This window comes from Gavialis gangeticus, unplaced genomic scaffold (genome assembly GCF_001723915.1).
Source record: "Gavialis gangeticus isolate Ggan-Ray unplaced genomic scaffold, GavGan_comp1, whole genome shotgun sequence".
NCBI lineage: Eukaryota > Metazoa > Chordata > Crocodylia > Gavialidae > Gavialis > Gavialis gangeticus.
Genome location: NW_017728992.1, coordinates 109,591,404 through 109,613,261, shown reverse-complemented (window position 1 = coordinate 109,613,261; position 21,858 = coordinate 109,591,404). Strand labels below are relative to the sequence as shown.

The 21,858-nt window shown below is 43.5% G+C and overlaps 1 protein-coding gene across 3 annotated transcripts in view; it reads left to right on the top strand.

The window, feature by feature from the left end:
- NOL4 (nucleolar protein 4) overlaps positions 1-9,406 on the top strand; it is a 365,842-nt gene extending 356,436 nt beyond the window's left edge. For all 3 annotated transcript variants that reach the window (XM_019526816.1, XM_019526826.1, XM_019526832.1), the window contains one exon: positions 7,494-9,406. In XM_019526816.1, the coding sequence (XP_019382361.1) occupies positions 7,494-7,687 (194 nt within the window). In that variant the 3' untranslated portion in view covers positions 7,688-9,406. The remainder of the gene's footprint in view (positions 1-7,493) is intronic.
- The last annotated feature ends 12,452 nt before the right edge of the window (positions 9,407-21,858 follow it).

The window sequence follows — 21,858 nt, the reverse complement described above, 5'->3', positions numbered from 1 at the left end:
AGGGGAGTTTAATTCCCCTCCCACCCACCCCGCTTCACCTAAGGCACTGCCCTGGCCGGTGTCTGGCCATGCCCTCCCACCTGTGGGACAAACCTGGAAAGGGCTGCTTCCCCTTCTCCCTCCAAGCACACCCCGGATGGGGTCTCTGTTGGACAGGGTGGGGGCTTAAACCTCTCCCCAATCATATTCAGCAGCATGCCAGGGCCTGTTCATGCCCCCCTACCCTAGCTCAGCTTCCTTCCAACCTTGCATCTGCTGCTGAAGGGAAGGAAGGGCTTACTCTAACACCCTCTGGCTTCTAGCCTGAGCCACTGCAGGCATGTGGCTGCATTTCCAGAATCAAAAGTGAATGTCTGTTCACTTGCAAATCGGTTCAATCTATGCAGGTAAGACTAACCTGCAAAAATTGAATCCGTACCCACTCCAGCTTTTTGAATGTGTGTACCTAGCCTTTCTGACATGAGGTCATGACACTTTGTGGTGGGGGTGCACGAATCAGACATGTAATCAAAGGAGGGGGTGCATGAACCTTCCACATTACTTTCTGTAGGGGAAGGAACAGATACTGGCAGATCTCAGTTAACACTTCTGTACCCAAGGGAGTGTCATTTGAAAATATGTGATGCCAGATAGCTATAGGCATCTTTCTGTTCTACCATGTCTGTCCTCAGGCTACAAAGCTGATTTCTACCAGCTAAAGTAGCTGAATTTTTTGCTTTCCAGTGAGTAAAAAAGTAGTTGTAGTGAAGAAGAAAAGCATATGGGTGGAGAGAAGGGGACAGCTAAAGCATATGCATTTCATTAGTCCCTTGTATTAGTGATCTGTAATGTCCCAGGACTTAGAACAGTAGCTTCACATGCATCTGCCTGTGAGCAGAGGGAAGAGGAAAGAGAAGTATAGTAGATGTAAAATTATAATAATAAATCTTACATACAATAAAAATGTGGCTGATTTGAAACAAAATAACAGACTTTAATATTTGTTTTTGATTTAATTTTATTGGAGTAGAATACAGAACAATCTGAATATAGTTTAACCACTTGTAGAGGCACTCAAAGAGGAAAAGTATTTCAATAAAAATTACACAGTAAAAATGCTACACATAATAGATTTCAAGGTATGGGCATTCACCCTATTCATAAGGAACATGTCTTTTGTTATAACTAAGTGCCATTGCTTTTTGCATCTTGATTGACAAAACATGTTGGTTAATTGTTCGGGGGGGTAGATGGGGGAATAATTTTAGATCTTAACACAGACACTTAAACATACTTCAGTCTTTTTTGTTAATGATCTACTGCTGTTATAAATTAATGTCTACAATAGTAACAACCAATTTGAGGGTCACTGATACATTTATTAGAGCATTATTTGCTTCCAGCAGACTATTAACTATCAAATTGGTTGTTACCACTGGTAGTAAACAATTCTGAAGGGATTTTTGCTGAAATAGTTCACATATGGCTTTGCCATTCATGAGCTATCAGTGTTTTAGCACCACTGGTGAAATAAACTGCCATATCACACATCTTACCTACATTCTGGACTATTAAATAATTGACACAGCTAGCAAGGAGTGTATGAGGCAATAATTAGCTCACTTCAAATCTTGCAATTTACAGCAAAGCCATTTATCCAACACCGTATTTAGTATCTGATAATTGATTGTCTCGCCTGATAAATGATTGTCTCTAGCCTTGAAGAGAGGACTCCTCAGGTTTGTATATTTTGAATGATTTTGGTTAAAGCAAGAACCATTTTAACTTTACAAAGGAAGTGAGGTTTATGTAATTGAACTGATGTGCAAAATTCAGAGTATTTGCTAGTTTAAATGTTCGTCATTTGGTCTCTCTGGTGGACAGAGAAATGATACCCAGAGGGTCTCATAAATAATATAAGATGGAATATCTGTGCTAGCACTTTCAGCTTCTTAAGAATTTGTGCTGTAGTAAGTGTTCAATAGAGAACAGGACTAACTAGATAGAAAAAAAATCTGCAGTGAGGGGAGTATGATAACTTTCTTCTTTATTTTATGAAGAAACAAGTGTGACTAATGAAGCAACATACAAGTCATTACATTTATAAAGTAGGCATGCCTAACATTTAGAAACACACAAACTGGCTGCTGTATATCAAACCACATCATCGGGGTGGAGGAGTACCAATAATGGGCAGGGTTTTGTTAGCCCAAACAGAAGAAACTGCACCACCAAAACATGTTTGGAAATCTGCCCCTCCTGAAATCCATTCCCAGCTCCTATCACAGGAGCTATTTCAGCTCATTGCCAGTGCTGCCAGCCTTGTTTGTTCTTGTCACTTTCTCATACAAATGGCACTGTGTCTCCCTCCATGCTGCTCCTCACATGAGACATCCTCCCTGGTTTGATTTATTAGGCCACAACTCTCCCATTCAGCTTTTTGACTAAATAGATATAAGAAACAAGTTCCATAACTAGCGGCTACGCTGACAGCTGATAGAGCCAGCTGGCACTTCATTGAGCTACAGTCCCCCAAAATGCAATACCTACAAATGCATACTTGATGCCATCTTTCCTACTGTCCTTCCTCAGTGAGTTGTCTCAGAACAAACTTTTTAGGGTAGGGATCATGCATGTGTTTGTGCTTGTACAGTCCTCTGCACAGTGCAGTCCCTCTCCTGGCCACAGAAGGTTTCAGCGATATTAAATCATTATGGACTGGACCCAGAAAAGAACTGCCATTTTAAGCACCCAAGTCCAAAATTTAGCTCCTAAAAGCCTGAAGTCCCCAGGCACGTGTGCCTATGCCAGTGCAGCTGCCTACATGCCTAAATGTCTGCTGCTGGGTGTGTTCAGAACTGCTTACATTTTGACACTGCCAAATGGCTAAGCACCTCTCTCATGTCTGAACCTGATAGGAATTCACAGATGGGGTTTACACTTACATAAAACAACCCTACCACAGGAGGAATTGGTGGTGGTGCTAGTCGCAGCCCCTTTCACTTGTGCTCAGTAGTTAGAACATTCACATGTGAGAAGGTTCAAGTCCTTCCTTTTCCTTGGGAGACTTGAACCCGTATCATTCACTGTGGTAAGGAGGAGATCCTGATCTTTCTTTCTTTTTTCCCTAACCAATAACCATCTAACATAAAATGCATAAACACTTTTTGGAACAGGGAGCTGAAGCCAAGTAGTTTCCCCCTCCTCTCAAGGAATGCCCCTCTTCACAAGATTACAGGGCCAGGCCTCTCTGAGGATCATCACCTTGTTGTGGAGAGGCTTGCATTTTCCAGTGATCCTGAGAGTGATGCTGTCTGAGCTCACACTCCTGGTAGGGCCACCCATGGCAGTAAGGTTGAGGGGGAGGGTCCAGACAAAGACCGATACAAGAAGTCCTCAACGGCGGAGCAGGCAGAGGGAGGCTGTGGCCCCAACAGCTGTGAAGTCAGAAGAAGGCTGCAATGGAAAAGTGGCCCCAGTCATCATGGTTTGCCATGCCACTGCACCCACCAAGATTGCATGGACCTGACTGCACACCGGAGTCCCCACGCTAAACATGCCACATGCAGGCTTCCGTCAGGTTAAAAAAAGCCCTGTGGCGATGGAGGATTGGCAACAGGGGCAGGGCTGTGATACCTGGAGGCCCCCAGCCAAGAATCTGCACACAGGCAGCAGATGCACAATGGTCATGGGGCACCTGTGTTGAGACAGGAGTGCCCTTCAGCAGCTGCATTCATGGCTGAGCAGCCCTTTTTAGGATACCCTCTGCTCACCCTGATGGGGAGGGGGCTAGAAAAGATGCCCCAAAAATAGGCTGTCCTATTTTCCAGCGTGGGAAACCACATCCAGCAGGATAAGGAGAAGGACACCAACCTGGGGCTGCAAATTCCACTCCCCTGCTCAACAGCATGCTCCCATTGCAGAAGAATGTGTGTATCCAGAATCGGGCTCCTCAGTCACCTGAGGACCCATCAAGCTGACAGACATCATCCTTGACTTCGAGGGACCACCGACAACATAGCCAGGGTCTCTCTGGCTTGCTATCCTGATGTTCTCCTCCTCCCTGCCCAGCACGTACATGCTCCAGGTCACCCTTTGGAGGCAGCTCACTCTTCCATGCCTGCAGAAGGATTCTGAGTGCCTAAACCTGTCAATTTGGGTCACCCTCCTGGGGCTAAATGCCTAAACTGTGGGCACTGCTGTATCTAAGTAAGTGACACTAGCTGCAGGAATAATTTGGATCTGACTCTATGTGCCTCAGTGGCCCCATTGATACAGTGAATAAGACAAGGGCTCAACCTTGCATTTAAGAAGAAATGATTAAAACATCAAGGAAGGCATGATTTACTCATCATCAGGTAGCACAACATTTAAAATAAAGGCAAAAGAGCAGAGAGGAGGATGTCATGTTTGTGCTTTTAAAGCCCTTCCAGATTGCATGCCACACTTTTTAGGATGTACCTGGACCACCAGCCCTCCCAAAATCTGCATGACAGATTTTAAACCTGCCGCACATCCCACTATTTTAAACAACACCTCTTCTTCTTTGACCAAGGGGTGCCTCTCTCTATACCGGATGAGTCCTACGTAATCAAAAAGGTTCCAGAAGAGTAGCACACTGTCAGGGTGTGAGCTTTCACATCTTTTGTATGGTAGCATTCAGTTTACCATACATATTGGTTTATCAGAAGAAGACAAATTCTGATACAGTCTTGATGATTCCTTGTATATGCAGAGTGCAGTTTATTTTAATTAGTGTATAACTTGCATCTGCATAGACTTTTCCTTCCAATTTCCTGAAGGAGTATAGAAAAATGTATTCAGCAGAGTTGAACGATGCTGCCTATGGGAGTTAATCAGCCCATTTAGAGATCCTGAGTCAGAACCTCAGCTCATGTAAATCAATGTGTGGCTCCATTGACTGGAAAGAAGCTAGACTGATTTACACCAGTTGGGCATCTGGCCTTTTGTTCAGAGGGATGCTTTAGTACATGGGTTGAATTAGAACAAGGAAAAGCTGAGGAGAACATCACAGCAGTTTTGTACTTTGGAGTGAAATAAATTGAATATCCTATTTGGCTATTTTAAAATCTGGATTACTGAGGAGAAAAGTCCTTCATTCTTCTCTTGGAAAAAGATTTATTCTGCCATATATTTTGTGTGTTTTTGGCTATGTCATAAATGAAAGTCAAGGAAAGAACATAAAAATTAAAGTAGGTTCATCTGGAGCACAGTGCCCTCAATATGTCAACAGTCACTTTTTCAGCACTGGCTTAATAAATATAGAAGTCTTTAATGGCTTCTTACAGCCATTCAGTTGAGCTGACTATGATTTGTGCACTGTTCTTCAGTGGACTGTGCTTCTTTCTTAGCATTCTCCTTTTGAGCTTCATCATGATGTAGTCATTGCACTGTAATGTAACCTGGGTACACCCAAGGGTGTGCCCTATTCTCAGTTGAATGGGATGCATAGGCAGGAGGGGGTGCTGTGAGAGGGATGCCAGCATTTCAAGGAGATCACTCTTTCGTCTATAGAGTTAGCCCAAGCCCAAAGTTCTTAACTATGTACAATTTATTGAGTTATAATACACATAAACATAAAACTAAATATCATATATATATATATTTACACAATGAACACTAACCACTAACCAAGGTCAAACCCTAAATAACACTATTTACAACATCACAATACAACATTTCAATTACAAAATATAAGGCGCAAACATGAACAATCTTAATACCACCTATTCCTTAATATAGTCCCTGACCCATGGCAAGAGATAGTCCTCTTTCCAATGGGGTCCCCTGGGGGAATGTCCAGGAAGCACCAGGGGCCCCTTCCCTTAGGGCCTTGACTAGGCGAGGGTGCTGCTCACCCAGCCCCTTCTCTGGGTTTGCCCACCCCAAACATATTTCCCCTGTGGGACCCGATGGCCCAATGACTCACGGCCCCCCAGGTTGCAGTGGTCAGGGCGCAGCTTGATGGAGTCTCCTCTGCTGAAGTGCCTCTCCAGGCTCCTCCTGTGCCGCTGGGCTCCTCCTCACCTTGTGCTCTGCTATGGACACCGAGGGCTCAGCTCCTCCCAGCTGCTGCACCACTGTTGCTGGCTTCTGGGCCCAGCTCCTGCAGCACTACTATTTCCCCATGCCCTGGCTCAGCACCGAGGGCTCTTTTAGCACAGGCCCGGCCCTTCGAGCTCTGGCTGGCCATCCTCACACCAGGTGGCTAGCCCAAGCAGCCTCCACTGCACCCTGGCTCCCAAGGCTCGGGCCCATGTGCCGCCCTGCACACCATGGGACCTGGCCACTTGCTGGGAGATGGAGCCTGAGCCGCCTCACCGCAGCCCTAAGGCCTTTGCCCTGTGCGCTGCCCCATGCACCATGGCCCGCTGGCCCTGCTAGGGTTGTGGGCTTGAGCCGCTGCTTGCGGTTCTGAAAGCCTGGGCTTCGTGCACCGAACCGCACACTGTGATGGGCCCGAGCAGTCTCACACTGCTCCCAGGGCCAGGTCTCCGTGAACCATCCCTGTGCACCATCAACAGCCTGAGTAGTCTCGCACCATTCCCAAGGCTGCTTCTCCAGTGGCAGCTTCAGGAGCCTCGGGCCTGTTGCCTGCTGGGGGAGAGCTCCCCAGCTTTTCTTGGCTCCGCTCTTCTCGAGTCCCTCACTGCATCTGCACCCCCGTGCTGGGCACGCAGCTCCTTTTATAGGCTCCAGGGCTCCACCCCTGAAGTCTTCCAGACCTGACAGTTTACAGTCTTCAGTCAGGTCTGGGGGAGCTGTCCCCCCGCCCCCCCCCCCGGAAAGGGGCATGGCTTTGTTTCTCCTGCTGCCTCCTGATTGGTGGATGGGCTCCACCAATCAAAACAGCAGGCTCTCAAGCTTGGGACTCAACCCAAGCTCTGAAAAGTGAGCCTGCTACAGTAACATAGTGACAGTGAGGTAGATTCACGGGCCTAATTCTCTTAATAGCTACCCTGTACATTCAAGAGAAGCTCTATTAAAGTCCACGTAGGTACACCACTATAAACATCCTTAAATAGGAAGGATAGGCCCTCTGTATGCTTTATATGTTCATGCTGTCCATTCCAAAGCTGGAAGTAAGAGTTATCTTAATGGTACAGGCTGTGGGTGATGGGTTCCTTTTCACAACCCTATATGTAGCTCCAAGTCTCCTATGGGAGAGGTGGTTCTTGGTGACGTATGCTGCTGGAGGAGCATGTGAAGCAGACTTTCCAGTAGTGCTAGTCTGCAAACCTCCCTGGATTACAAGAGCAGAGCAGAAAGAGAGAATTAAGCTCATTTCATATAAAAGTGAATGGTTTCATTTCCTACCTGGGAAATCAAAAAGTGAAAAATAGGTGCTGATCTACAGTGCTTCTCACCGTTTACTAACCTTCAGCTGTGAGCTATATCTGAAGCTCTTGAACTCCATTTACAAATATTTCTTAGTAAAAATTCCCTGGCAGCAGAACCTTATGCTTCCACTTTTTTTCATTTTGTGTCACCAGGTCCAACAGATCTCAGTATGAAGAGGCAGTTGGCAACCAGCTCTGGATCCTCCAGTAGTACAAGCTCGAGACCCCAGCTGAGTCCAACTGAAATAAATGCAGTGCGGCAGCTTGTGGCAGGGTATCGAGAATCAGCGGCATTTTTATTGCGTTCTGCAGATGAACTGGAAAACCTTATTTTGCAGCAGAACTGAGTCATGTGATGTTCACACTGGTCTGGTCTTACCTTGGAGTTTCCACTAATGACATTTTGATTTCCCAGAGCAGACACTTCAGTTACTGCACAGTCTTTTAGGAGAGTTAATTACCATAATGCCACACTGTTCTTGATCCATAAAGTGATGTGTTAAGGTTCTTCAAGTGAACTTCGACCTCTGATATTTCTGAGGTACTTTAATGTGTCCAGCATACTGCTTTTTGTTTTAGTGTGTCAGCATAAATATTGAAAAAGTGGCTATAGATTGTTAACTCATTCTGACAAGTGGAGGAAACAGAAGATGCTGTGATGGCAAATATTGGTTCAAGATCCACGTGCAATATTAGTGGAATGTGCTACTGACTCATTGGACTTAAAGCTGCAGTATATGGCAAAACATTGCCAAATGTCCTGTTACTATAGGACAGAATCGCAATTAAAAGGATCTTGTATTTTAAAAAAATGTAATTTTTATAAAAAACAAAACAAAAACTTTTGGTTTCATTCAGAATTTTTCATTTTTACTTTGGTAAACTTTTTCACTGGTCCTACAAATGTTTTGAGGAGCTATTGTAAGTCCCCCTTTTCCTCTCTGGAACCCCTGACTGTGCCCTTGTCTCCACCTTCATATTCTTTCTACAAGAAGTAACTCAATGCTGGATAACCCTTCCCCTGTGTACTGTAAATTCTCATCTTTGGAATGCCTTCCAAAAGAAGCATGCATTTCATGCATTCATGCCATTCTCAACTCCATCCTGTAATATATTGCAGCTTTATTAGGAAATTAATAAAGGGTTAAGGGTTTTTTTAAAAGACATATAACTGAAAAAAATTGATTTCTTACAGCTAGCTCATTTAACTCCACAATCGCTGCTGCTGTCTTGTATAAGTCCCTCTAGTAGTGATTGGATGCAGATGATTGAATGTGAAGAGGTTGCAAGTGACAATCTGAAAATTTGCACTCCTGTGTGTATTTATTTTTTTCCTTATTTAAAGAAAATACATACAGAAAAAGGCCATTGACAATTCTGTTATGATTTGTATAATTCCCACGCCTAACTACGGTAAAAACTGTAAATGGATGCAGCTGCAACTTTAATTAAACTCTTTCCCCCTTCTCCACTCCCCCATTCCCCCTCTATTTCTTATTTTATAATGTTGATTACACATTAATGGTGTTTTCTTTGTGCACTAAGGCAAGCTTATTTTTAAGTATATAGAGAAAAGTACTTTAGTTCTTGCTTACTGTACTGTCTGTTCTGTTGTTTAGCTTTTGTTGAATAACAAGTTCCTTGTGCATTCCTAAATTTGCCTTATTTCATGTAATTCAGTTTTTGACAATGAGTTTAAGGCATCGGTGATATTTTATATCTACTTGTTACATATAGTTTTCCAAGTAATGACTGTGATTGTGACTGAGTAATGTGCACTTTTTCTTGTAACTGTGGACATTGCTATGCTTTTTTTTCTCTAGTGTTTCTAGAATTACTGTTGCTTACAGTTATGTAAAAGAAAAAGAACTTTTGTGATACTGTTGGTGAATATTAATGTGAAAAAGCCTATGAAATATGAGTATTTTGCAGGTACATAGATACACAAACATCTCTACTCTGTGGACTATTGTTCACAAATTTAAATGAAAATTCAAAAACTGAGGGCTGGAATCATTTCCTCTGTTTTGTTTGGGTAAATAAACAGATTTCTGTGTTTAAATACATGATTGTGAAACGTTCTAACATTTAAACTGCTTAGTGAGTTATGAACACTGTTTTCTTTAAACGGGAAAAATGGACTTCCACTGCAGTTCGTACAGGTTCTGCAGTCATTTCTCAAAATTATTAAGCAAATCCAAGAGGGTGCTAGAGCTTTGTTTTAATGAAGAATTTCTTCAATAAGGGCAGAAACAGGTGGTACATAAATCATGACACTAACATTTATGATTTAAACTTGGCTTTAGGCAACAACATTAACTGGTAAAATTTATTCTTAAAATGCATTGAATGTATCTTAATGGCACTTGTATATCAGTGTGTGAACATTGTAAATTAGTTGCTGCCCATCATTTAATAGATGTATTTTCCCATAGTGCAAATAACCATATTCTTGCTACTGTCGACAAGAGAGTTCTGTAGCTCACTCCCTAATAGAGATCATGTGCTTGTCTTTCCCTCTAGTGTCAATCAGGCATTGAAGGGTCAGTGAAAAGCTAGAGGCTTGATGCCAAGCCCCTTCCATTTTTAGGCAATGTCTTCAGGCTCTTCTGTCTCTTTCTGCCTCTAAATTAGGCTGGTAGCAGATGCTTCTGGCTAAGGTGTCATCTCTAGTCCTTGGTTACAAAAGCCGTGGAAGTGAGCACAGTTAAAAAAAGGGCATAATGATCCCAAGACTGTAAGGTCTCTTTAGTCCCCTTTCGCAGGACTGGTGCACCTGAATTGTCTAGCTAGTAAACTCCAAAGTCTACCAAACTAGCTGCTTACCCACAACAATGAACCACATGTGAGTGGTGGCCTCACTGTGCTTTGAAACTCCTTTGATAAATACCTCCTAGATCTGGATAGGCCAAAGGCAAATGAGGAAGAGGCGGCAAGACATTGACTTCAGTACCAGCCCCCATTCACTTCTTTTTCAAGGGGAAGAAGAGTACCCTGAGACCATCACACAGCTCAGTTGAGCTTTTAAGGCCTCCGTATAAGGGTGAAGGGCTTAAGCTGTTCTCCTTCACTGTAGAAACTCCCCAAGGAAGCCCTTTCACCACCATTCTCAGAAGCCTCCAGACTTGTCCCCTACCTGGGATGCAGCTTGTCTCCCACATGACCCCAAATATTCACTAAGTGATATGGCTGGCCCTCAGGAAGAACCTTTATGATTCCTTATCTCGAAAACTGCCTCATCCAGGTTGTGTTCCAGCAGGATGCATGTTTCTCTCAGACATGAATGCCATGTGCCCCCGGTGGCTCGGTGGGGGGCACAGCGGTGCTGGCAGCGGTGGGAGTGTGGCAGCGGTAAGTGGGGAGTTCCTGCAGACGTTGGCAGCGGGGGGGGGAGGTGGCAAGTGCCAACCAGGGGTTGGTGACCACTGACAGACACCACCAGCAATGTCAGCAGTGGCCAACAGTGATCACTGACCACCCGCAGGTACCACTGGCAGTGTCAGTGGCAAGGAGGGGGGTGACAAGCAGCGACCACCCACAGGCCTTTTCATAGGGGGTGAATGGCGACATTCAGGGGGTGCACATGCACCTGCATGCACCCCCTACACATTGCCAATGCTCTCAGAACTAAATCTTGCTAGCAGTGACTTAGAAGTAGAAAAGCTCACTCATTATTTCACAGTGCAGTATGGACTGACTGTAGTCTCAGCTACAGTTTAGCCTTCCCCATTTCCAGGAGGATCATATTTATAAGATTATATATTATATTATATGATTATATTAGAACTTCTGGTGTCTAACCAGAAGTTCTAACAAAATCATAATTCTCAATCCACTCTACATGTGAAAACTGGGTACCCAAGTATCTTGCCACGATTTGGTTCACTGTGCCCTGCATAATTCTCAGACATCTCTGCCCTGAAAGCCTTCCACATCTTAATGAACCAGAACCTCCAGATTAACTAGCCGAGTAGCTCTCTCCCCAAGGGGGAGATGGGTCATTCTGCACAGGAATCATTCAGAACCTTGATTCCTTTTTTTCCTGGGCCTTTTTGAATCCTGACCCCACCCTGTCTAGGTAACCCAAACTAAAATCATATGAACAGAATGCCCTGTCTGCCCTTATGTCTTCCTTCTTCCCAAAGCTCTGAAGGGTTCTAATGAAAGCACAGAGTAGTGGGTGTCAAATAATCCAAATTACTGCAGCGTGATGGAGGAGAGTCTAGTTTGCTCAGCTGCTGTCTTCCTTCTAGGCAGTGCAGATCCATTCCAGCAAGGACCCATTCTTCACTCCTCTCCCCCACTGTTCATATTCAAGCCCTGGTTCGTAAGAGCAGCATCCTTTAAAAATCAGGGGTTTGATCTTCATGCTCTTGGTTCAATAAATAATTGGTTTACTACAGAACATATGCTAGAGGCTCTGCCTGGTACAGGTCCCACTAGGCCCAGCCTAAAAAAGTGTTCTTCCCAGATATACTAGATTTTCCCCACAGTTGGGCCTGCAAGCCCAACCTTTGATTCTTGATACCCTTCTGACTGTTACTAGTGAGGAACTGATGAGGATCTATTCCAACTCACTAGATTTCCTAAGGCCACATCCTAATTTAGTCCAGGTGGTAAAATCCCTCTCATATTGATTCCTATCCTCAAAGGGCTGTAGGCTTATAAGACTTATCATCCACACTGGGAATGCATCATTCAAGCACTCTTTTTCCCTTATTTTTTCCTTACCAGCCAATTGGTTTTCTTTGGATGGCCACTTGTAAACACCTACCTTATTCCTCAATGTGAGGGCAAAGGGACCAGTTTAGGGACTAATCAGATTTATTTGTAGTTTTTGAAGTCACCACAGGGAGAGTGGACATGGAGTACTTGAAAACAAAGTCACTTGGTGTCACATTTCTTGCTTGTTTTGGTGCCTGACTGTCAACAGAGGAAAGGAACTGCCCATTATATATACTGGATTTCAGAACCACTGAAAACCAATTACCAGGTAAGGAAATGTCTGTTCTGCTTACTATTTGCCAGATTCAAAGGCTGAATCCATCACTGGCTGTGTACTCAGAGACTGAGGAACTTAGCCATGTTAGCCTGAAGACAGGCAGAAAGCAAAGCAGGTTTTCTTAGGCTAAGTACAGACAATCAAAAAGCCCGAGACTGAATCAATTAAATCTTCACAGGTTAATCTGAGCTACGTGTATTGAATTGATAAGCAAGTGAACAAACATTCATTTTTGATTCCAGAAATGCAGCCACATGCCTGCAGTGGCTGAGGCCAGCAGCCAGAGGATGCTAGAGCATGTCTCCTTGCTTCATTGGAGCAGACAGCTTGAGCTAAGGCTAGCCCACCCACCCTATGAGAGAGGGTTTGTGGGGGAGATGCAAAGCATCCTGGGATGCTGGGGAACTGTGAGTTAACTTGAAACTAGAGGGGATCTGGGACAGAAGTTTAAATCTGATACTGCATCCACCCAGGTTTATCTTAAACTGGTTTGGGCCATTTTGAAAGCAGTTACTGTACATTGAACTTCTGTTGTGTTACAGATTTGAACCAGTTTCTGATCACCTAGGCAAATTTATGTGTAATTTCTGTCCCTAGTCTTATAGACTAACTGGTTTAGAGAGGCATGAGATTTTGTAGGGTAAGCTTACTTCATCACTATGAAAGTGTGTGAGAGCTAGAAGACTAAGGTCACATCTAAAAACTGTGAAAACAAGTTTGGAGTGCATAATCCCAGGTGTTCCCACTACCTCAAATGCCACCCTTCCACTTCTAACCCAAAGGAGGATGCTTTTTCTACAATGATCAGTGAAATTTCTGACTACAGTTTAAGCAAAACTTTGTCATTTGGCTCCAGTGTTAGGGCCTCCATTGAAAAGAAGGAATAAATCCCTCTTAAAGATACTGACATGTTTTAGGCTATCTGTAGACTTGGTGAGACATTGCTATCCCCATCTTCAACAGATTGGCAATCACAATGAAGAGAAACTTATTTCTACTTCAATCTGATATTCTAAAGGTACAGAAGATGTTAGGCTACCAGAAAAGGTCTATCTTCACGTTCAGCAAATCAAAATAATAATAAAAAACCCAACCACATGAAACAATGCCACTAATCCAAGGTGAGTGATGGCACAATTCAAACAATGCCCTGCATGTGGTGGTGGCAGTGATTATTTGTTATGCAGGTTATGATATTATGTAGAGAGCCAAACATGATCAGGGCCCTTAACAAATATAGTCAGCCACAACTCTGTTCCATAAACTTGTAATCTCTATGGATAAAATTAATGCTGGGGGGAGAAAACCAATGTCACCCAGCAAAACAGTGGCTGAACTAATAATAAAAGCCAAAGATTCTGACTTCCAGTCCTATATTTTATCCAGTAGACCACAGGCTACTATAGCAAGTTGTAGATGTAAGATATAATAAAAGATATAGTTGTAAGTTGTAAGATATAATACTTTGTTCCCTGAAAACTGGTCACTGGACAGGAACAAAAGTTGAGGGTTGGAGGAAGATACAAGGATGGTGTAAGCCTTGAGCTTCCCAGGAATCTGTAATGCCCTTTTAGAGCACTGGAGCAAAACAAAAACACCTGGAAGGAATTATGAATTGGCCCCAAATCTATGCGTAAAGAGTTTAAAAACTGCCAACAATTCAGTTATTTTCCATGAATATAGAAAGATTTGCATTCCACTGTTTTTCGTTCCCTTCCCTAATAATGAATCTTTGGAAACAAACTTGAAAAGTTTTCTAATAATTGTAAATTGATGTGTTTGTCTTGTAAGTACACCTTTGTTCTTATACTCTATTTATCTTATTAAAATTATGTTGCTAGAAAGTTCAAGGAAGGGTCCAGTATATCAAATTACATGTAAATCTATTTTTCCCTGATGCCCCAAAGAAACCATAGATGCAGCAGTGGTATGAATTACACTGGCTAATTAAGTAGTCATTTTTCAAAATACTTACAAAGTTTTAAAAAATATTTTTACTAGAAGTTTTTTGTTACATCCCACTGGAAGCTTAGAACCGATAGCTTTTTTCCTTCATTGTGTGTGGCTGTCAGTTTATTGTTGCAGGGTTACTCATGAGTTCTCAGATGCTGCCATTTTTGTATAATTGGGAGCAAGAGCACTTCATCATTGTTCTGGGGAAAACAGAGTGGAAACACAGAAGGAAAATAGGGATAAGTCAATTCTGGTTCATCAACCTCAACAATGCTTCAATTAGCATTTTTTAATTTGATTTTATTACTTATGATTACAGACTTCTGAGAAATTTAGGGCTGTAGTCCTGACCTACTTATTTCCTTTTATTTTCCATAAAAAAGCAGAGTAGAATTTGATGTATGGAAGAACAGAACAGAACTGCCTAGCCAGCAGGCAGCTTTACTTTGGTTCACTTGCTGGATCCGATATTTAGAAAATACAAACTTTGGTTGTGGTTCTAGGCCACTCACTCAGTAAGTAGAGCTGCATTCTGTTGGGTTTTTGTAAAAAAAAACAAAAACTCCCCCAAAAGCTTATTTTTACTTTTCAATATCAAATAACAGAAAAAAATTATACATGCAAAATCAGCATATGTAAGGTTTAGCTTAACATTCAGCACAAAACATTTTAATGTTAATATTAAACTACAACATCTTAATCGGTATTTTACATGGGGTAAATGCAGAAAAAGCAGGGAAGGGCAACGTAAAAGCAGGGGATATGCAAAATGGGAAAGAGTCAGGATCAGAAGAGAGGGAAAAAAAGATCTGGATCAGATATGGGTGTTCCTTAGATAGCCATTCCTAAAAATGTACTGCAGCTTTCTTTTCTTCAGGTGGGTGGACCAAAACCTGATGATGTTTAACACCAAGAAATATGAAGTGCTCTATCTGGGGAGAAATAATCCACACCACACTTACAGGCTTGGCGGTGCTACACTTGCTAGCACCACAACTGAACGAGACCTGGGGGTCATGACAGACCATAGAATGAACGTGAGCTGCCAATGTGATGCCATAGCCAGAAAAGTAAATAAGACACTGGCATGCATCTACTGATGCATCTCAAGCAAGACTAAGGATGTCATCCTCCCACTCTACTCTGCTTTGGTGAGACTGCAGCTGGAGTACTGCATCCAGTTCTGGGCACCGCACTTCAGGAAGGATGTGGAAAAGCTTGAAAAAGTCCAAAGGAGGGCTATGCATACGATTAGAAGTCTGGAGAACAGGCCATATGAGAAGAGGCTGAGAAACATGGGACTGTTCAGCCTGGAGAAGAGAAGACTTAGAAGAAACTTAGTGGCAGCCTATAAATATATAAGGGGTGCACATCAGGACCTGCGGGAACATCTGTTCACCAAGGCCCCCCAGGGGAGGACAAGAAATAAGTCATAAATTGCTAGAGGACCGCTTTAGGCTGGACATAAGGAAAAACTTATTTACAGTCCGAGTGTCCAGGGTGTGGAACAGACTACCCCTAGAGGTGGTGCAAGCACCTATTCTGAAAATCTTCAAAAAACATCTGGACGCTCACCTTGCTGGGATCATGTGACCCCAACAGTCTTTCCTGCCCAAGCACAGCAGGGTTGGACCTGATGATTTTGTGAGGTCCCTTCCAGCCCCTAACATATATGGATCTATGAATCTATACTCAAGTAGCTGAGTTCAGTAGCAGCCAAAGTAAGTGGGACCTACTAAGTCAGATGTTAGAATACCATTGCTGTAGTCTGTGAATTGGCTTCCATTTCCTTCCCTGTAAAATCATGTGCTTCCTGATCACGCCCACTGTCAGAAATCATGAATGGTTTTCGGATGAGAAGTTAAATTCATAGTCAAGTATCTTCAATACATAGTAGCTTCAGTTGGGATGAGATGTTGCATGAGCTTCCCCAGGGGTCATAATAACTTCATTAATGATTTGGAGTATGGAACTAAGTAGCACACTTAGCAAATTGGTTGATGATACAAAGTTGGGTGGAACTGTAGACTGAAAGTAAGGCTAGGATTTAGAATGAATATGATAAATAGAAGAAAGAGTCAAAAAAAAGCCCCAAACCAAAAACTAACAGCAGGCTGGCTGGATTTAACCTGTAAAACAAAGAAAATGCTCCTTTCACTCTATTTGGCATTGCTGTGACCACCTGAAATGCTGTGTCCACTTTTCGGCCCTGCACTTCAATAAAGATGTCAAGAGACTTAGGAGGATAGGCTGAAAGAACTAGGATTATTTAGTCTGGAGAAAAGATTGATGGAGGATTTGATAATGGTCTTCCAATACCTGAAGGGTACTTATAAGAGAATGGAAGTAAACTCTTCCCTGTGGCCACTGGAGACAAGACTAGGAGCAATGTTCTCAAAGTACAACAGAAGAAATTTAGGTTGGATATTAGGAGCACTTTCTTACTAGGAAGGTGGTTATGTATCAGAACAGGCTTCACGTAGAGGTGATGGAATCTCCATCTATGGAAGTTTTTAAGAACAGGTTAGACAAACATTTGACTAGGACAGTTTAGTCAGGCAGGAGCTTTGAGCAGGAGGTTGGACTAGATGACATGCTGAGGCTCCTTCCAGCCTTATTTATAATCTATAATCCTATTATTTTAATTTGTGTCAATTTCTTTCCGCAGATGAGAAACCAGATATTATTCCTGCAGTATTTGCAGGAGTGCACCTACCCACATGTATCTGGAGAAAGAAAGAGCTTTCATCTTATGTAGTATTTATGGTGTTTGCTACTGATGATAGGTAGGCTACTCAAAAATGTTCATCTTACCTGCGCTAATTTTCCCACCAAGGTTCAAAGAAAGTACTCATCACTGATAGGTATCTTCTGGTGTCTATAGGAGCACAGATTCTAAATTCATTTTATCAGGTTTTTCCGAGATTTTTCTGCATTTTCATCCCTGAATATTTAATGGACTCTGAGTCTTCATGCAAGTTCCACTGGAATAAAGCCTGCAAATGAATCAAGATCTTGGGTTAGTACTAGAAGATGGAATTTGAGATTTAGGGAATAGGACATAATTAGCATACAGCAGGTGCTCAGCCTTCTGGATATGTGGGTAAGATGAGTGGCATGGGGCTGGATCCTGCAGGCAGGGTCTGTTCTCAGGCCTGATGTAGCATGGGATTAGTGCGCAGAGTCAATCCACAGGGATCTAGCACATTGAATCCAGCTGTGGCCCAACCCTGTGCACCAGATCCAGCAACAGAGCAACCCAGTGCGCTGAGGTGATCTAGCCCATGGGGTCACATCATCCAGAACACAGGCCTCCCCATAGGTGTAGGAATTTGGTGACAGACGAGCACTGTTAGCATTACTTGCTGTGGCTCTAGAAGGCATGGCGATTAACGTTACTAATGCTTCCCCACTGGTAAATGTCCAGACCCGGGGGGAAGCTCCATGGGATGGATGACTTGGCCCTGAAGGCTGGATTCTGCCTGTGGGCCAGAGGTTGAGCACCACTGGTGTACAGCAACAAACAGTACTCTAATGGGCAAATCTTGATAAACTTAAATATTTGAGTGAGTGGACAGGTATCACCAGAGACTCTAGGACCAAAACAAATATGAAAGAGCACGAGTGTTCCTGGTACCTCTGACCAAGTTAAACAAATATGAGTTAATTTTCAAATCTGAATCTGAATGGTTTTATCTCATAATCTAAGAATAGGCCCAAAACTAAGATTAAATAGAATGTATTCACAGTTCACTTGGTCAAAGGTCTTTTCTGCATCCAAGGTTAGAAGTTCTGGAGACCAGGGATTATCACATTTTGCTGCTATTATAATTACTGAAGACCACATTGACAAGCATATTTAAGTATCTAACTCCCATGGGAATGACCTGCCTGTAGAACTTTGTAGATTTGTCCCTAACTGTCTTAAACAATCTGAACTGTGCACGACACTAGGGAAATATTCCCCACCTCACCTGCCAAAATCTTGGCCAACGCTCGTATATCACTATTCTTGTGTGAGACTGCGAATGACAGATCAATGTGAGATTCCACCTCAGGTAAGGAATAACCCAACTAAGGCCTCCCTCAACCTGAAAGAGATGCTACTTACTGGAGGAGTTACTGAACAATAGAAACATTCAAAATTAAGAGGATGCCAACTAGACCAGGGTCCTAATGCAATCCCATGGATTTCAAGGTACTGGGATTCTGTTTCTAATGAAGCGTCCATGCCCTCCCACTAGACCACAGCATTTGTATTTTAGCAAACACAGCTTCCATGTGAAGAAGCAGAGTCAAGATTATATTGACATTCCTAAGAACTAAAAAACTGTTTCTATCTCAGGGTTGTGTATATAATTATATTGCACATCTCTTAGACTGTAGTAATAGTTCCTCCCACAGTGACAACCCAGTTGGTAAGCCAGTATGGTGTTCTTTGTGCATGATGCTTCACAGAGAGTTGTCTGAAGTCTAAAGGAGAGATAAAAGCCCTATTACTGCTGACAGCAAATGCAGATTTTTCCTTTGTTCAGAAGTAGAATCACCTAGTATTAGAGACAAATATCCTAATCCCTTGGATGGATCCAGGATAACCATGATGTTTGCTGCTTGCCAGGTTCAGATTAGTTAGTGTAGAGTACAGTCACTGAGTACTAAACTACTGTGCACAGGATAATGAAGGGTAAAATGTTCACTGAGCCCATTGAGTTGCAGTGATTGCCACTCAGACAAATTGGTGCATAGTGCCAGCATCTTGTCACCCATGTGCCATTTCAGTCTCACAAAGAGCAGGGCTTCCTTCGAATAAAGGAAGCTGTAGAGCAGGAGCCTCAGTCAACTTTGATGGGAGGTTTGGCTGTCCAAGCACTTTACAAATTAGGCCCTGGAAATGGAGCAATCCTGGGCTAGAAAGAGGATAACCACTCCTCTCTGCCTACACTGGAAACAGAAATGAAAAATAATAGTGTTGTGCATACTAAATGTTACAAAATACAGGCCATCACCTCTTCTTCCCTGCATGCAGAAAGGAACAGGGTTGGGCTTGCTACTATAACTGGGCTTTATGCCAGGAACTCTGCTAGGTTCTGGGGTGGAAGTTACATACTATTACCTCTGAGAGCCTATGGGCAGCTTATGTCTGCTATTGGTCTTCCAGACTCTGACCTGAAACAGTAATTGCTGCTCCTCCGTGACAATTCTTTAGGGCTTTTCAGCCACTGCTGATCTTTGCTGCTGCGAAGGTTCCCACTATTGGTTCATCCCTGATGGCTCCCCACATAATGTTGTACTGCAGGGGTGCTCAACTCCTGGCCTGTGGGCCAGATACAGCCAACGAAGCCATGTAATCCAGCTGGCAAGTCTGCCAGTTTTCAAAGCCCTGAGCAGCTGAATCAGCCCTGGCTGGAGTCCCATTCCCCTGCAACTGAATTGAGCCAGGAACTGATGCCACCATGCAGGAATAACCCAACTGAGGCCGAATGAGGCCAGGTGGAAATGGGCTGGATGGGGCCTAGCCCAGCCATGCATGATTGGGATCCAATGCAGCCATATAGAAATGGAACAGCTGAGACCCAATGCAACTGCATGGGGGCCAGCCTCCAACGAGGCTGTTCCCACAGGACTGCTTTGGGCTCCTACTGGGCTAGCACTGAGTGCCAAATCTGGCCCACAGACCAGATCCGGTCTTTGTATGCAAGGTCAGTTGTCAGACTACTGCACCAGGCAGCACAGTTTGGGGAGGAGGTGAGCAACCCTCAGTGGTGATTGAACAGGTTAGGGACTATTTAGAAAAGCTGGATGTGTACGAGTCTGTGGGGCTGAACGCAAAACACCCAAGGGTGCTAAGGGAGTTGGTCAATGCGATTGCAGAGCCACTGCCCATTGTCTCTGAAAACTCATGGTGATTGGCAGAGGTCCCAAATGATTGGAAAAGGGCAAAACTAGTACCTATCTTTAAGAAAAGGAAGAGGAAGGATCCAGGGAACTGCAGACTGGTCAGCCTCACCTCAGTCCCTGCAAAAACCATGGAGCAAGTACTCAAGGAATTCATTTCTAAAACCTTGAGGAACAGTCATCATGGGTTCACCAAGGGCAAGTAATGGCTGACCAACCAGATTGCCTACCATGATGAGATGACTGGCTCTGTGGATATAGGAAGAGCAGTGGGCATGATATACCTTAATTTTAGCAAGGCTTTTGGTATAGTCTCCCACAACATTCCTGCAAACAAGCTAAGGAAATATGGGTTAGATTAATGTACTGTAAAGTAGCTAGAAAACTGGCTGGATCATCAGGCTGAAAGGGTAGTAATCAATGGCTCAATGTCTAGTTGGCAGTTGGTATCAAATGGACCGTCGCAGGGGTCAGTCCTGGGACTAGTTTTGTTCAATCTCTTCATCAGTGACCTGGAGGATGGCATAGAGTGCACCCTCAGCAAGTCTGCAGAGGACACCAAGCTGTGGGGAGTAGCAGATCTGCTAGAGGGCAGGGCTAGGATTCAGAGAGACTTCAACAAATTGGAAGATTGGACCAAAAGAAATCTCATGAGGTTCAATAATACAAGTGCAAAGTCCTGCACTTAGGACAGAACAATCCCATGCACTGATACAGGCCAGGAGCTGGCTGACTAGCTAACCAGCAGCTCTGCAGAAAAGGACCTGGGTGTTACAGTGGACAATAAGCTGCATGTGAGCCAACAGTGTGCTGTTGTGAAGAAAGCTAAGAACATACTGGCCTGTTTAGCAGGACTATTGCCAGCAGATCAAGGGAAATTATTCTCTCTCTCTATCTGGCGCTGGTGAGGCCACAACTGGAGTACTGTCTAGTTTTGGGACCCCCACTACAGAAAGGTTGTGGACTAATTGAAGAGAGTCCAGCAGAAAGGTCTGGTGCACACAATTTATATGGAGATACTGAGGAAACTGGGCGTATTTAGTCTGGAGAAGAGAAGACTGAGAGGGGATTTAATAGCAGCCTTCAACTACCTGAAGGGGGGTTCCAAAGAGGATGGAGCTGGACTGTTCTCAGTAGTGGCAGATGATAGAATAAAGAGCAATTGTCTCAAGATGCAGCAAGAAAAGTTTAGGCTAGTATTAGGAAAAAACTTCATTGTGTGGAGTATAGTAAAGCATTGGAACAGGTTACCTGGAGAGATTGTGGAATCTCCATCCTTGGAGATTTTTAAGACCTGGCTACACAAAGCCTCAGCTAGAATGATCTATTTGGGAATGGTCCTTCTTTGAGTTGGGGGTTGGACTAAATCATCTTCTCATGTCCCTTCCAACCCTAATTTTCTATGATTATCTCAAAATATAGTGGCAACCATATCCTTTTATAGAATAGCCAAGGGCAGGGGTATCAAATGCATGGTTTCCAGAGTCATGTCATTTGCCTTAGGTGCTCCGAACAGAGGTCTCCCTGTATCCTACCAGCCATAAACTTGTTGAGGGTGCACGCCATCCTATCTTCCAGGTTGTTGATAGATAAAAAATTGGCTGAAGGGGCACACCCAGAGAGTAGTGCTGGACGGGTTGTACTCAAACTGGCAAGATGTGAGCAGTG